Source organism: Bos javanicus, chromosome 12 (genome assembly GCF_032452875.1).
Source record: "Bos javanicus breed banteng chromosome 12, ARS-OSU_banteng_1.0, whole genome shotgun sequence".
Classification (NCBI taxonomy): domain Eukaryota; kingdom Metazoa; phylum Chordata; class Mammalia; order Artiodactyla; family Bovidae; genus Bos; species Bos javanicus.
In genome coordinates this window covers 72,498,017-72,513,966 of record NC_083879.1, presented here as the reverse complement: position 1 = coordinate 72,513,966, position 15,950 = coordinate 72,498,017, and the positions used below count along the sequence as shown (strand labels likewise).

The window sequence follows — 15,950 nt, the reverse complement described above, 5'->3', positions numbered from 1 at the left end:
ACAACTGAGAGAGTCAATTCCTAGGTAGGTTGCTAAGAAGTCCAGGGTCCCCGAGGAGGAGAAAGGGGTCTGGAGCCCTCAAGAAGAAGAAAGGGGTCTGGGGCTCTCAAGGAGAAAAAGACAAACTTTTTTTTCCTACATCACTTTGTGGTAGTCAATATAACAATGTAGCTTGCTCCAGGACATGTTTCTCCTTCTTGAGAACTTTCTGACTAATCCTGTCATCTTCAAATGTGTGTTGTGGGAGGGGGTCTAGTAAAATATATAAGGCCTTGATAAGACTACCTAGTGGGGGCACTCTCCATCCCCCGCCCCCGTCCCCCTTCTGATGTCTATGTCAGAAGATTTCTCTGTCCCTTTAATAAAACTCTGCTACCCAAAAGCTCTTGAGTGATCAAGCCTGGTCCCTGGCCCAAAGCTAAATCTACTTTGGAGATCACAAATTTGACACCATTCACCATAAGCTATCACAACCAAGCCAATCAACATGTCCATTACTTCACACTTTTTCCATTTTTCTGTCTTTTTTTTTTTTCTTTTTTATGTTGAGAACTACTACTCTTTAAGCAAATTAAAGGTACACAGCAATATTATCACATTGCTGTACACCAGTTTTCTAGAACTTACCTTTTCATCTTGCATAACTGAAGCTAAAAGCCGTCATTAATAACACCAATCTTAGCCAAGGTATATAAAAATTATTAAAGAATAGTATGGTGATTTTGTTGAAGGTACGTAAATTTTGATATTTCTTCATTTAGAGTAGAAGGGAAGAGAAACTGTTGAGCTGGTAACTAAACACTTCTGAGTAGGAGCCCAAGATTTTGTTCATTCAGTCCTGCAGTCATTCATTCATTCACACAGCATATTCTAGGCACTTTTCACACACTTTACCCATGTACCAGTGAGACAACCATGCTGAACCCCAAACTTGGGTCCAAGACCTTGGACAAGGGCTGTTCTTGAGCCTCATCTTTCTCATCTGTAGGATAGGGATAATACTTTCCTGACCAGGACATTGTTAGAGTTGAAACTGAGGTAAGGTCCCCAGAAATGTATTTTGTGACATATGTCACTGTTACTTATCTAAGTTTTGAAAGCATGATGAAAGAAATTAGGAGGCAGTTTCTCTCCCCCCAGACTCCCCGTTCCCAATCTAAGAGGGCAGCAAAAAGCTCACAGAGGTTCCCTCACAATACAACATGTGAGATGCCACAGGACATCTCACATGGGCTGATCACGCATTCTGCCAGCTTTCTCCAGGCCTTCCCTGCAGCCCATGGGGAGCTTCGGAGCAGCAGAGGATGGCAGAGCCTGAGCCTCCCCTCTTCGCCTTCTGGGTGAGCCCCTGGGCTCAGAATAGGAGTTTCAGCAGAGTTTGCAGCCAGGTGGGATCCTTGGAGCTGGTTTGTTTGTGCTGTCCGGTCCACCCACCCTCCTCCATCAAAGAGCCGGGGCCTTGCCTCCCACTTGCTTGCGGCTTCTGGAAGCTTTGGCCTGACGGCCTCTTCGTCCTGCAGCCCCACACACACGGCCCTATTTCTCCCAGGGCCGTGACAGCAGCGCAGAGCCGGTGACTCGGAGGCGACGCGGGAGGTTGTGCAGTCCCGGGAGGCGGAGACCTGGCGGGCGGTGGGTGCTCCACCCCCAGCAGCCTGTGGCTCTCAGGGCCGGCCCAGCAGACCCCGAAGGCGGACTGGTCTCCAACATCCCCGCGGTCGCCTCCAGGAGCAGCGGGAGCCTCACCGCTGGCAGAGCAGCGCAGCGCCGCTCCACGCCCGCCCGGGCCGGCACGATGCCGCCGCTGTACCCGAAGGTGAAGCCCAACCCGCTGCAGAAAGCGAACCTCTGCTCGCGCCTGTTCTTCTGGTGAGCGCTCCCCGGCCGTGATACGCGGTAGTCACGGCGCCCTCCGCTGCCGCGCCTTTCGGAAACAAGTGTGGACCCTCCCAATGCTGTCCTGCTCCCCCTCTGCACCCTGGGAAGGCGGAGCACGACTGGGCAAGGAAGTGGGGAGCAGGGGTGGGGAGGGGACCCGGTGACCTGGTGGCGGAGATACAGGGTCTCCGTGCCTTGCCGCTGGCAGCCCCTCCAGAGCCAGAAAACAGGAAGCTGGAAGGCTGCCTTAGGGGGAATCACAGCCCAGAGGGAAAATGCACTGAACACCCGCCTCTACTCTTACAGGCTTCCCCTGAACTGCTCAGGAATTCCCAGTTCTGAACTGAAGCGTCATACCCCCATCCCCTACCCGCGTCCCCAGCCCCAAGCAAGCAGCTTATGAACAACTTCCTTTATCGAATAGTGCCCTGGACCGTTGTTGTTCAGTCGTTCAGTCCTGTCCAACTCTTTGCAACCCCGTGATGGCAGCACTCGGAGAAGGCAATGGCACCCCACTCCAGTACTCTTGCCTGGAAAATCCCATGGACAGAGGAGCCTGGTAGGCTGCAGTCCATGGGGTCGCTAAGAGTCGGACAGGACTGAGCGACTTCACTTTCACTTTTCACTTTCATGCATTGGAGAAAGAAATGGCAACCCACTCCAGTGTTCTTGCCTGGAGAATCCCAGGGACGAGGGAGCCTGATGGGCTGCCATCTATGGGGTCGCACAGAGTTGGACAGGACTGAAGCGACTTAGCAGCAGCAGATGGCAGCACTGCCGGTCTCTGTCCCTCACCGTCTCCGGAGTTTGCCCAAGTTCATGTCCATTGCATCTGTGATGTCATCTATATATCTCATTCTCTGACACCCTCTTCTCTTGCCCTTAATCTTTCCCAGCATCAGACCCTTTTCCAGTGAGTCATCTGTTTGCATCAGATGACCAAAATACTGGAGTTTCAGCATCAGTCCTTCCAAAGAATATTCACGGTTGATTTCCTTTAAGATTGACTGGTTTGATCTCCTTGCTGTCCAAGGGACTCTCAGAAATCTTCTCCAGCACCACAGTTCTTCAGTGCTCCACCTTCTTTGCCATCTTTCAGTAATGTCCCCACCTTTTCCCACATGCCCTGTGCGACAGGGTGTTCCAGCTCCACTGGGTTCCCTCTGCCCCCATGTCTATGACCATGTATTTCTTTCCCTTTCCCTTTCTCCCTGTGTGGCTCTCATTGTATAACCTGGTTCCCAGTTGTGACAAATTTCACGTGGGTAAAAAAATGAAAGGTTTTTTACTTAATGATTGGGAACACTATTGTTGAACATGTTTTGCTTTTGCCTGGGACGCACAGTCAGGACTGGAGGATTTATTTGACCAGCCCCTTTCCTTATTGTGGATATCTCCACTTCCACCTTTGGGGATCACTCTGGGGATAGGGTCCCTGAAGCCTGTGAGGTCTTTCCCAATCTCTAGCCTTCAGAGAAGCAGTGCATGGTCTTGATGCAGGTGGTCCTGCCCAGGAATCATTTGGTTCTGAAACCACTGAAGGGTCCCTGAGCCCAGAGGAAACACACAGATGAAAAACAGCTCAGAGAGTTGCAGCTCTTAACTGAAGTGTTCCATGTGGTAGCTGGGGCACTAACTATGTGGTCCTGAACCTTTGGGCTTTAATCACACTTGGGTGATTACTAGTTGTTTTATTTCTGGACCCTAACCCATTTATATTTCCCAAATTTCTAGTATTTCCTTCTTTTATGGGACAGCCCGGGGGATCCCCAGGGACTGGGAGCTCCTATGCTTGTTTTGATGGTGGTGTATTTAGTGTGTGTAGCTTCATCTCCTGGCCATTTGGTGGCCCTTAAGGAAAGAGGGGCCTAGAAGAAGGAAAATGGGTGTGGTTACTGTAAACAATAAGGTAGAAAAAAATTGTCCAGGCAAGGAACTTTCCAAACGCCTTCTGTTTGTGAATTTTCAAAGTGTATGTGCCTGGAAATGGGAAGGTGAGGACTTTTCATTGATTTGGGTAGGCACCCATTTCCAGTTTTCCTGCTGGAGGGAAAGGCACTGTTACCGCTTATTTTATACCTGAAGGCACTGAAGCAGAGAGGTTGAGTAAGTCGCTTACGGCCACACAGCCAGTAAGTAATGGAGCAGGATCCCAAGTCAAGCAGTCTGGCTCTAAAAACGGTGTTCCTTGTATATGTAACTGATGTCACCAAATTGGTCTCCCACCGTGTGCTGGGCTCTGAGCCCAGGCTAAGACCCCTTTTCTTGGGGTCTTGAAGAGGTTGCTTTTCCACTCAGTTTCCAAAAGCCAATAACTAAATTGATGGTGAGACTGGGACAGCACAAATTTTATTCAATGACCAAAGAATGGAGAAGCAAGAGTTTAGTTCACAAATCAACTTCTCAACCCAATTTGGGTCAAGGTAAAAGCAAGGATTTTACCTTGGAATTTTACCTGGGATTTCTTTGGAAGGAATGATGCTAAAGCTGAAACTCCAGTACTTTGGCCACCTCATGTGAAGAGTTGACTCATTGGAAAAGACTCTGATGCTGGGAGGGATTGGGGGCAGGAGGAGAAGGGCACGACAGAGGATGAGATGGCTGGATGGCATCGCTGACTCAATGGACGTGAGTCTGGGTGAACTCCAGGAGTTGGTGATGGACAGGGATGCCTGGCGTGCTGCGATTCATGGAGTCACAAAGAGTCGGACACGACTGAGCGATTAACTGAACTGAACTGAAAAGCAAGGAAATTGAATCAAGAGAGGGAGGAATATTCATGACTTATCTGAGAATAAGGGTGTGGTTTGGACCTAAAATTGAGGAAATGTTCATTTTTAGTCCTTGTGTGGGTTGTTGTCATGACCATGGTCAGCTGTCATGGCACTGGTGAGTGTGCCATTTAGCATACTAATATATTACAGCGAATGCATAAATGAGGCTCAGGGTCTAGGGGAGGTTAGATTTTTCACCCTTTTGGACCTGAAAGTGAAAGTTAGTCGCTTAGTCGTGTCCAACTCTTTGCGATCCCGTGGAATGTAGCCCTGCAGGTCCTCTGTCTGTGGAAATCCCCAGGCAAGAATACTGCAGTGGTTTGCCATTTCCTTCTCCAATTTTGGGCCTAGCTAGTTCTAACCAGTTTTTATTTTTCTCTGTAACTTCCTCATTTGAGCCTGAGACTCAGACAAAAACAGGAAGTGAAAGTGAAAGAGTTAGTCACTCAGTCATATCCAACTTTTCGTGACCCCACGGACTGTAGCCTGCCAGGCTCTTCTCTCCATGGGATTCTCCAAGCAAGAATACTGGAGTGGGTAGCTAAAATAAATATGATTGTCACCTGGCTAAAGTCCCAATTCTCACATCCAGATAAAGACCAGATAAAACTAATGAGGCAGTTGGGGATACACAGACCAAAAAGCAGGAGGAGAATAATTGTAAGGGGTCCTAAGAATGGCAGAAGCCCAGGAAGCTGAGATTACCCTTTTGATACTGTCCCAGATTTGTTCAGTCAGGGCCCTTCTTATTCTGAGTATTGGATCAAGCGACTTTCTCTTTGAATTTTTATTGGAGTATAGTTGATTAACAATGTTGTGTTAGTTTCTGCTCTACAGCAAAGTGAATCTCTTATACATATACACAGTCTTTTTTAAATTCTTTTCCTATGTAGGCCATTACAAAGTATAGAATAGAGTTCTCTGTGCTATACAGTAGGTCCTTCTTAGTTATATGTTTTATATATTATAGTGTGTGTATGTTAATCCCAGTGTCCCAATTTGTCCCTCCTGTCACCCTCTGGTAACCATAGCTTTTTTTTTTTCCTACATCTGTGACTCTAAGTCTATTTTTTAAAGACTTCATTTGCAGCCTTTACTTGCATTCCACATATAAGCGATATCATATGATATTCGTCCTTCTCTGTCTGCAAGCAGCCTTCTCTAACAGTCAGATTACACCGTCTTCTACTTGACCACTCATGTTAACATAGAAACAACAGGAACTAGTTGCAAGGGCACAAACTCCTCCTTGATCAGCCAGAAGGTAATCAGGAGCTATGCAGTGGTTGTTGTCATGTGGACCAGAGGCCCAGTGAAAATTTCATCGTTCTAAAGTTAGAGCTGGGTTCTTTAGTTGCTCAGGCCAATGTTCGAGTGGCCTGGGCCCTTTTTTGTTATTTTTGTTTTTTTTAGTAGCTTTGGCTTTATAAATTGTTCCTCATTGCTAGGCTCACCAAGGATGCTACAGGGGCGACAACTCCTTCCATTACCAGTCCAGTCCAGCTCCCTCCTGACTAGATGAATGGCTCCATTTAGATGGGAGGTGGGGTGATTGTAGTTGAAATCTGGATGTGACCTGGACTGGGGTGTGCACCTCTTATATCCCAGTATCCACTAGTAGAGTTTTCTTGGAGACAGTTGATGGCCCAATGTGGGTGGTCCTTGCCCCAGGGGCCTCGAGGACCCTCAGGGGCACACTGTGTTTGGGTTTTCTTATGTCATGTTTAGACTAATGGTGGTGCCCTTCCATCCAGGATACTGCTGCCACAGACCAGACCCCCCCAGTTTTGGTATGATCTTGTTCCCAGAGCCCTTGGGCATGGTCAGTATCTAGAGTCGGTCATGTCTGTAGGTGGAGGGCTCATCGGAAATATTGGTTGGGTCCCAAGAAAATAGGGATTTGACTAACACATACTCCTTTGCTGGGGTGGGGTGGCAATGGGGGTAATCTTGATGTTCCTGGGCAGAAGTCTGGGCATGAAGGGACTGAACGGTAGTTTGGTTATGTTCTCAGATGTTAGTGGAGTTTCCTGAAAGTATGGGGGCTATATTTATTCCCTGATTGAGGCTGAAGGTGGCAGACCCCACAGTCAGTAAAATTTCAGCCCTTATGAAAGTCTTGTGTTACATTTGAAAAGAAATTAATTGGCCAGGAAGTGGTAATGAAATGTGAAACCAGAGTTCTGTTCACGAAGCCTAAGACTGAATTTTGGGAAACTCGCAAACACAGAGGCAAAGTTTATTTTAGAAGATAGGGATATAAAGTCCTCTGCATAGACTCTGAGAGGGGGTGAAGGGCCCCCCAAAGGCAAGGATTATGGCAGTTTTATATCTTTTCTAGTATTGATCTATACATTGTGGGTTGATTCATGACTTCAATATACATCATTTTTGACCAATTAATGTAAATGTCACAATGTCCAGTTTGTCAATTTTATGGCTTTCTTGGATCCACCAGTTTCTCAGTTTCTCTAGACATTGCAACGCCAGCCCTCGACCCTTTCTCAAGACCCCAGACCATTATTTAGGGACCAAATGTATGCTTTAAGTGCTAATGGTATTCTTGGAGGTTTCTCTTGATAAACTGGACAGCAGTTAATAATTGTCTTGTCCTGGGTCTGAATGTTTTATGACCTTCCAGACCAGGAAGGGATTTCTCTGAATGCCTGGAAATTGGAGCACAGAGTGAGATGCTTACTTGAGAAGAGAAAAATTGAAATTAAAAAAGGAATTAAAAATTGAAATTAAAAAAAGTCTTACACTGTCTAGCAATTTCTGCTTCAATTATGGAGAGGACTATAAGAAAAATCAATGTATTCATTTTATTTGGAAAGTTAGGACATCTTCAGAGGGTCAGGGTCAGAAAGAGGCTCATGTGAGGGGAGTCTGACAGGGCTGTAAGGAGGTCAGGGTCCAGAGCCGGTTGGACTCAGGGTGGTGTATTGTAACATGATTCCCTGTAAAATTTCCTTTGTGTTATTAGCTGAACTAAGGAGGTCTTGAGACCACAAGGTTGCATCTTATGTGAATGTGACTGAGGCATTCTTGAGTCTGGTGGGCTTCCCTGGTGGCTCAGTGGTAAAGAATCCACCTGCCAGTGCAGGAGACACGGGTTTGATCCCTGAGCCGAGAAGATCCCCTGGAGAAGGAAATGGCAACCCACTCCAGTGTCCTTGACTGGGAAATCCCATGGACAGAGGAGTCTGGAGGGCCGCAGTCCATGGGGTCACTAAACCAGTCAGACACGACTTAGCCATTAAAAAACAACAGCAAAATCCTTGAGTCTGATATAGGTCAGAAAATTTAAGTGCTTGGTAATATAGGAACGTATCTACAGCCTTATCCACCATGGCCATTCAGCTCTATTCTGTGCTCCTGAACCAATGTAACATTATTTTGACTTCTAAATGTATTTTTCTTAATAATTAAAGTATGTACAATGTATGTTCAGTAGACCACAAACAGGGTATTTTAGTTAAGTTATATTCTGTGTAAGTCAGAGTGACTTATTGACACCCTGATATATGTGTTTGTAAGCATGTGTATAATTTTCTCCCTACGTCTTTGTATAGTTAAAATGTAGACTTTTTTTAAACAATGTCCATGAATATAGGATTCTAATTAAAGATATGTAATTTGAATATATATCACTCTCCTTTTAATGTTTAACAGGTGGCTAAACCCCTTATTTAAAATTAGTCATAAACGGAAATTAGAAGAAGATGACATGTACCCAGTGCTTCCAGAAGATCGCTCCCAGCTCCTTGGAGAAGAGCTGCAAGGGTGAGCACAGGCAGGAGGGAGTATGGTTAGAAGAGCGAAAATTTCTCTATGGGGCTAAAGGCTTGTGGGGAGGGGCCTTTGCTCCCTCCTGGGTCTTTGAGCCTCCTTCCCTGACACTGAAGCCTCAGCCCTTCATGCTGACCCCAGGCTTAGCTCACTTTGGAGGCTGGCGGAGCCTGTGTTCCCTGTGTGAATGGATGTGGAGGGAGCCCACAGCCATGGCCCTGGAGGCCAAGCTCTGTCTCCAGAGGTGGGGTGCCTGGAAGACAGTGTCTGCCCTTCTGAGCTGCTCATGACCTGTGAGTTCAACAAAGCTTAGCAGGAATTTGTTTCTAGAATCTGGGACTTTTCTCTGAAGACCTGGTCTGGTGCTTTTCCTGGTGCTTCAGTGTCTGCGCTGCTCATCTTTCGGGAGCCCTGTGAGCAGTTAGCCAGCATCTATGGGCAGCCACGGAGCGCCCTGTAGTGAAGGCTTGTCCTCTGCTCTATCCCTCCCCTGTTTTCCTATGGCAGGTCTGTTCCTTATTGTGCTTTGTCTTTCTTCACAGGTACTGGGATCAAGAAGTGTTGAGAGCCCAGAAGGATGAGCAGAAGCCTTCTTTAATGAAAGCAATTGTAAAGTGTTACGGAAAATCCTACTTAGTTTTGGGAATGTTAACATTTCTTGAGGTAAAAGCTTTTCCATACAGTGCTTTGCGTTTCAGTGTACCTGTGTCAGTCCTGAGATGGATGGACTGAGGCGGGGCGAGGACAGTGGTTTAAGATCTAAGGGTAAATCTCATCTAGGAATCATAATGTAGATCAGCAGTTGTATTTATCTTTAGAATAGACAGATTCTTAAAGGACTTGACCTCTGGAGATTACTATTTTTCTTTTAAGTGATTAAAACATGGTGTAATGGAAGGAGAGCAGCACTGGAAAGATATTTTATGCCATGTTAGGATGTTTTTGGTGCTCAATATAAATGTTGAGTGACCCTTGACCAAAAGAAGATCTTACAACCTCAGGGAATATGTGTCCTGTGGTTTGGAGGAAGTAAACTTCAGAGAACAGCGATCAAGAGATGGCAACAGATGGTAACAGATTCCAAAACAAAGGCCAGAAGCAGAGTTTTAATAAAGCGTTCAGACAGTAATTTGAAGTAGAGGATTTATGTGGCAACAACAGACCTATGTTCAACAACATGGAACTGAACATTATTTTTCATACAAAGTTAAAAGCACATTGTATTTCATTCCTTACCATTTTACCAGTCCCCATCTCTTTGAGAGAGACAAGCTTCATCTAAATTATTTCATCTGATTGATGACTGTCATTTATAACTTTATTGCTACTTCTGTCTTGGGTATTCCTTTGGAAAAGTTGTATGGATTCATTACATATTCTAATGTATTATCTATAGATTGTAAGACAAAGTGAAACATGTACTGAGGATACTTTTTAAGTTGAATTGTCTTTATACTTAGAAATGTCTCCTAATAGTAGGCTTCCCTGGACGAGAGTTCTGACAAAATGTGGTCCACTGGAGAAGGGAATGGCAAGCCACTTCAGTATTCTTGCTTTGAGAGACCCATGAACAGTATGAAAAGGCAAAAAGATAGGATACTGAAAGATGAACTCCTCGGGTCGGTAGGTGCCCAATATGCTACTGGAGATCAGTGGAGAAATAACTCCAGAAATAATGAAGAGATTGAGCCAAAGCAAAAACAATACCCAGTTGTGGATGTGACTGGTGATGAAAGTAAAGTCCGATGCTATAAAGAGCAATATTGCATAGGAACTTGGAATGTTAGGTCCATGAATCAAGGCAAATTGGAAGTGGTCAAACAGGAGATGGCAAGAGTGAACATCGACATTTTAGGAATCAGCAAACTAAAATGAACTGGAATGGGTGAATTTAACTCAGATGACCATTATATCTACTACTGCGGGCAGGAATCCCTTAGAAGAAAAGGAGTAGCCATCATAGTCAACAAAAGAGTCCAAAATGCAGTACTTGGGTGCAATCTCAATAACAACAGAGCAATCTCTGTTCGTTTCCAATGCAAACCATTGAATATCACAGTAATCCAAGCCTATGCCCCAAACGGTAATGCTGAAGAAGCTGAAGTTGAATGGTTCTATGAAGACCTACAAGACCTTCTAGAACTAACACTCAAAAAAGATATCCTTTTCATTATAGGGAACTGGAATGCAAAAGTAGGAAGTCAAGAGATTCCTGGGGTAACAGGAAAATTTGGCCTTGGAATACAGAATGAAGCAGGGCAAAGGCTAATAGAGTTTTGCCAAGAAAACGCACTGGTCATAGCAAACACCCTCTTCCAACAACACAAGAGAAGACTCTACACATGGACATCACCAGATAGTCCATATGAAATCAGATTGATTATATTCTCTGCCACCAAAAATGGAGAAGCTGTATACCATCAGCAAAAGAAGACCAGGAGCTGACTGTGGCTCAGATCATGAACTCCTTATTACCAAATTCAGACTTAAATTGAAGAAAGTAGGGAAAACCACTAAACCATTCAGGTATGACTTAAATCAAATCCCTTAAGATTATACAGTAGACATGAGAAATAGATTCAAGGGATTAGATCTGATAGACAGAGTGCCTGAGGAATTATGGACCGGGGTTTGTGACACTGTACAAGAGGCAGGGACCAAGACCATCCTCAAGAAAAAGAAATGTAAGAAGGCAAAATGGTTGTCTGAGGAGGCTTTACAAATAGCTGTGAAGAGAAGAGAAGCTAAAGGCAAAGGAGAAAAGGAAAGATACACCCATTTGAATGCAGAGTTCCAAAGAATAGCAAGGAAAGATAAGAAAGCGTTCTTCAATGATCAATGCAAAGAAAGAGATGAAAGCAATAGAATGAGAAAGACTAGAGATCTCATCAAGAAAATCAGAGATACCAGTGAAACATTTCATAAAAAGATGGGCACAATAAAGGACAGAAATTGTATAGATCTAACAGAAGCAGATGTTAAGAGGAGGTTGCAAGCATACATAGAGGAACTATACAAAATAGATCTTTATGACCCAGATAATCACAAAGGTGTGATCACATGCCTAGAGCCAGACATGCTGGAAGGTGAAGTCAAGTGGGCCTTAGGAAGCATCACTAAGAACAAATCTAGTGGAGGTGGTGGAATTCCAGTTGAGCTATTTCAAATCCTGAAAGATGATGCTGTGAAAGTGCTGCACTCAATATGCTAACAAATTTGGAAAACTCAGCAGTGGCCACAGGACTGGAAAAGGTCAGTTTTCATTCCAATCCCAAAGAGAGGCAAGGGTAATGAATGCTCAAACTGCCACACAATTGCAGTCATCTCACACGCTAGTAAAGTAATGCTCAAAATTCTCCAAGACATGCTTCGATAGTACATGAACCAAAATCACTGCTGATGGTGACTTCAGCCATGAAATTAAAAGATGCTTGCTCCTTGGAAGAAAAGTTATGACCAACCTAGACAGCATATCAAAAAGCAGAGACATTACTTTGGCAACAAAGGTCCATCTAGTCAAAGCTATTGTTTTTCCAGTAGTCACGTATTGATGTGAGAGTTGGACTATCAAGAAAGCTGAGCGCCAAAGAATTGATACTTTTGAACTGTGGTGTTGAAGAAGACTCTTGAGAGTCCTTTGGACTGCAAGGAGATGCAACCAGTCCACCCTAAAGGAAATCAGTCCTGAATATTCATTGGCTGATGCTAAAGCTGAAACTCCAATACTTTGTGTACCTGATTCTAAGAACTGAGTCATTGGAAAAGACCCTGATGCTGGGAAAGATTGAAGGTGGGAGGAGATGGAGATGACAGCAAACGAGATGGCTGTATGGCATTACCAACTCAATGGACATTAGTTTGAATAAACTCCGGGAGTTGGTGATGGAAAGGGAGGCCAAGAATGGTGCAGTCCATGGGGTCATGGAGACTCAGACACGACTGAATAACTGAACTGAACTGAACTTCCTGGTGCTCAGAAGAATCTGCCTGCAGTGCAGGAGACCCTTGTTTGATCCCTGCATCAGGAAGATACCCTGGAGAAGAAAATGGCAACTCACTCCAGTATTCTTTCCTGAAGAATTCCACGAACAGAGGAGCGTGGCAGTGTCCAGTCCATGGGGTTGCAAGGAGTCAAACACGACTAGCGACTATTATTCACTCAAATTTGGACTGGAACCCAGAATAACATAAGACAGTTGAGAGTTGCTCAGCATAATTGTTGACTTTCTCAGGTCACATATGATAAATGCTTTCCTAGGAAAAGATCATCCCCTTCCTGTGGAACAGAACCTGGGGTCCTGTGTCTGGGCTGGAGCTGCCAGAGCTCCCAAGATCACTCCCTTCCCTGGGCTGCCCCCTCCCCATGGGCCAGGTCAGCCAGGCCAGAGCCCCCCGTGGGGAGGAGCTCCAGCTTCACCATGAATTGTGGAGAACTCATGTACCCTCCATGCAGGTTTCTGTCCTGGGTGAGTTCTCATGAATTCTGCTTGTCTGGAAACCCTGGGGCCTTGGTGTGTACTTGTGACTAATGCCAGGTACCTGGTTGGATGAGTGGCCTCTGGTTTAATATTGGATCATATCCTGTAGCAGATCTTTCTCTGCTGTCCCTGGTTCTCTAGTTTCTCTTTGGTACCAGATGATAAAGAGGCTTGAAGGCAAGTGGGTCTCAAAGCATAGCCCATGTGGGTTTTCTTGCTGTCCTGGGCTGTCGGCTCCTTAGGTGCAGTTGCTAAGCCTCGAATGGATTCCATCCTAATATGAGTCCTGGGTCTTGGCTGTGGCAGTTCATGGGAGAAGCAGACATAGAGGGAGAGGCCACAGGATCTGGGGTTCTTCCTGAGAGGGAATCTGCCCCACTGTGGTGCTGGGAGTGTTGACTTCAAAGTTTTCCAGACTCAGTAATACTTCCTGCTGGGGATCCAGGAAGGCCAGGCCTGGGGCTGCATAAGGGGCAGCTGGTAGAGCCCGGGGCCCTCTTTTAGGAGATTGGTTGTTGGGTGGTCATGGCAGAGAAGTGGGGAGTAGAGGACCTTGAATGTAGGGGCTCATCTGTGTGGTAGTACTACTATTACTAGTAGCAGTAGCAGTACTAGTTATTTAAATTGATTTTATGAAGCAAATTTCCATGTTGTGATCTATCTGTACTGCTTGTTGGTCTTTATATTTTTGATAATGAAACATCTAAACTCATCCCAGGATTTTCTAAAACACAAACATGTTTCCTTTTAGATCTTCAGCCCTCTTTCAATTCCTCCAGTGCACAGAAAGCCCCGTGGATCATCCATGATCCCAAGCAGTGTGCTCTTTCCACCCACAGCACAAGCAGGGCCTCCCAGGTACTCCTGGCAGCACCAGTGGGAAAAAGTGGGGTGACACCAGTCCAGGGTGAGGCTCTTAGGATTCTGAAATATGAAAACCTCTGTCCTATGAGAACTGTGGAGTATCTCTACCACTTGGAGAAACAGGTACCAGGCTGGGGAGCCCTTGCAGGTCAATGCTAATTAGAACAGAACAGGCAGAGAGTTCCCAGCACCCTGGCCCCTGTGTGAACCTCCATGGGGACTGCAGGTGGGGAGGACACAGGTTTCCGCATACCTAGGGCTCTCAGGGTGGAGAAGAGGAGCCTGAAGTTTCTGCCTGGGCCAGAGACACAGAGACCACTTCCCCAGGTCATCAGGGCTTCTCTCTGAGAGGTGAGGTTTCCATTGCTGGTGTGTAAGTGGGGTGACCTCAGAGACCTGGAGTGGGTTTACCAGTCTCCTGAGAGGGGAGGAGTAGCTGGGAGTTATGTCCTCTTCCTAGGACCCTTAGATGTGGCCCAGCCTTGTCTGGACACTTGGCCTTTGTTTGAAGCCACTTTTGCTGATGGTCTCTGGTCCAGGTGGAGGCTGTGGGAAGCATGTGTGTGTGTAAATGTTCACTTTGGAGCTCAGCTAATGGGCAGGAAGTAAACAGAATCCTCTGCATCCCACAGTGGGCTTTGTGCCTCGACTCATGGCTGGTTCCCTGAGAGCTGAGTGGACTTTGCATTTATTCCCCAACCCTTTCTTCCATGTGTCCCTCACTTTGCCCAGTCCAGGAGGGTGAGGAGTGGCTGCTGGTGGCAGAGATACTGCGGGCTGAGAGCAACCACTGAGGACCACACAGCAAGGGAGAGGAGGAGGGGGCCTTGAGCAGAGTGGACAGGAACCTGCAGAGCAGACCTGCTGTGTGCTCCCTGCTGGTTCCTGAGAGCATCGCATTAGCCATTAGGTGTTGGTAATACCCACAGTGATGACCTTGAGTTATAAATTAGGGTTTTATATCCACCTTCTTTTCTTTTTCTAAGCATATGTAAGTTTTTAATGTAAAGTTAAAAGAATTTTTTAAATTGAAGTATGATTGGCTTACACTGTTATATTAGTTTCTGGTATACATTATTTTAATATTTTATATGGTACATGATAAGTTTAGTTACTATGCAAAGTTATTCCAATATTATTGAATATATTTCTTATGTTGTATATTATAATCCTATGATTAATTTATTTTTTAAACTTTTATATATTTACTTTTTTGCCCCTGATCCCCTTTTACTTATTTTATAATTTGGAGTTTGTACCTCTTAAGTTCCCTCACCTATTTCACTTGTTTCCTGCACCCTCCTCAGTCCATTTTCTTTGTGTAGTCAGGGAGGTAGGAGACTCTTTTTAAAAGATTGCATTCATAATGATTAAAAATTTTAGCAATCTGCTTAGAAGTGAAACTTTAATTGCAGTCTAGAAAATTTGGCTTTATACATGGCTTTTCTCAAGAGTTCTTATTCCACTGTGACCACCTGTGAGCAACAATGAGTTCTCCAAGCCCTTTGGAAACCAGGCTCTGCCATAAAAATAGAGTAAATCTCTTACCAGGACTTCTAATAATAAAAGTGATGAAAAACCCTTGTTTTTATGGTGATTTCAGAGCTCTCTGAGCTGTCCTATCTCATTTAGCTATCCCAGGGTTCCTCCGAGGCAGGCAAGGCAAGATATTTTCACAGATAAAGACCTGGGGGCCGAAGAGGGCACACGGTGGGCTTGGGGTCCTGTGACTGGCAGGTGGCCGACCTGGTCTCTGAGGCACTGTGCTCTGACTGCTAGACCCATGTTCTCTGTGTTCTGTCCTCTCCTTCCACAGCCTCCACCGAGGCTCAGAGCCAAGAGGAGCTGCTTTTCTAGCTCTGGCCCCTCTGTCAACTGCTTTCTATAGTGGTTTTTTGGTTGTTGTTGTTTTGTTTTGTTTTGTTTTGAATTTCCTGTAGATTTTTAAGAACATTTCAAAAATGCAAAAACAGAATGAAAGGTAACACAATGTGTCACTCCAGAATAGGGCATTCTGGCAGAAAAATTGTTGTGAGTTGGTTGTGTTTTTCAGAAATAGACACAGGAGAAACTCTGAAGACAGAGTAGAAGTTATTCTTCTGAGGGACATTTACTCTGATAAAGGAAATCTCCATTTGTAAAGGTGTCTCCCTCTCTGTACCAGAAA

The 15,950-nt window shown here is 45.3% G+C and overlaps 1 protein-coding gene across 1 annotated transcript in view; it reads left to right on the top strand.

The window, feature by feature from the left end:
- The first annotated feature begins 1,239 nt into the window (after positions 1-1,239).
- The window catches only part of LOC133258053 (ATP-binding cassette sub-family C member 4-like), a 170,082-nt gene continuing 155,371 nt past the window's right edge, over positions 1,240-15,950 (top strand). Inside the window, 3 exon segments of the mRNA XM_061434392.1 lie at positions 1,240-1,869; positions 8,325-8,435; positions 8,984-9,104. Coding sequence (XP_061290376.1) covers positions 1,796-1,869; positions 8,325-8,435; positions 8,984-9,104 — 306 coding nt within the window. The 5' untranslated portion in view covers positions 1,240-1,795.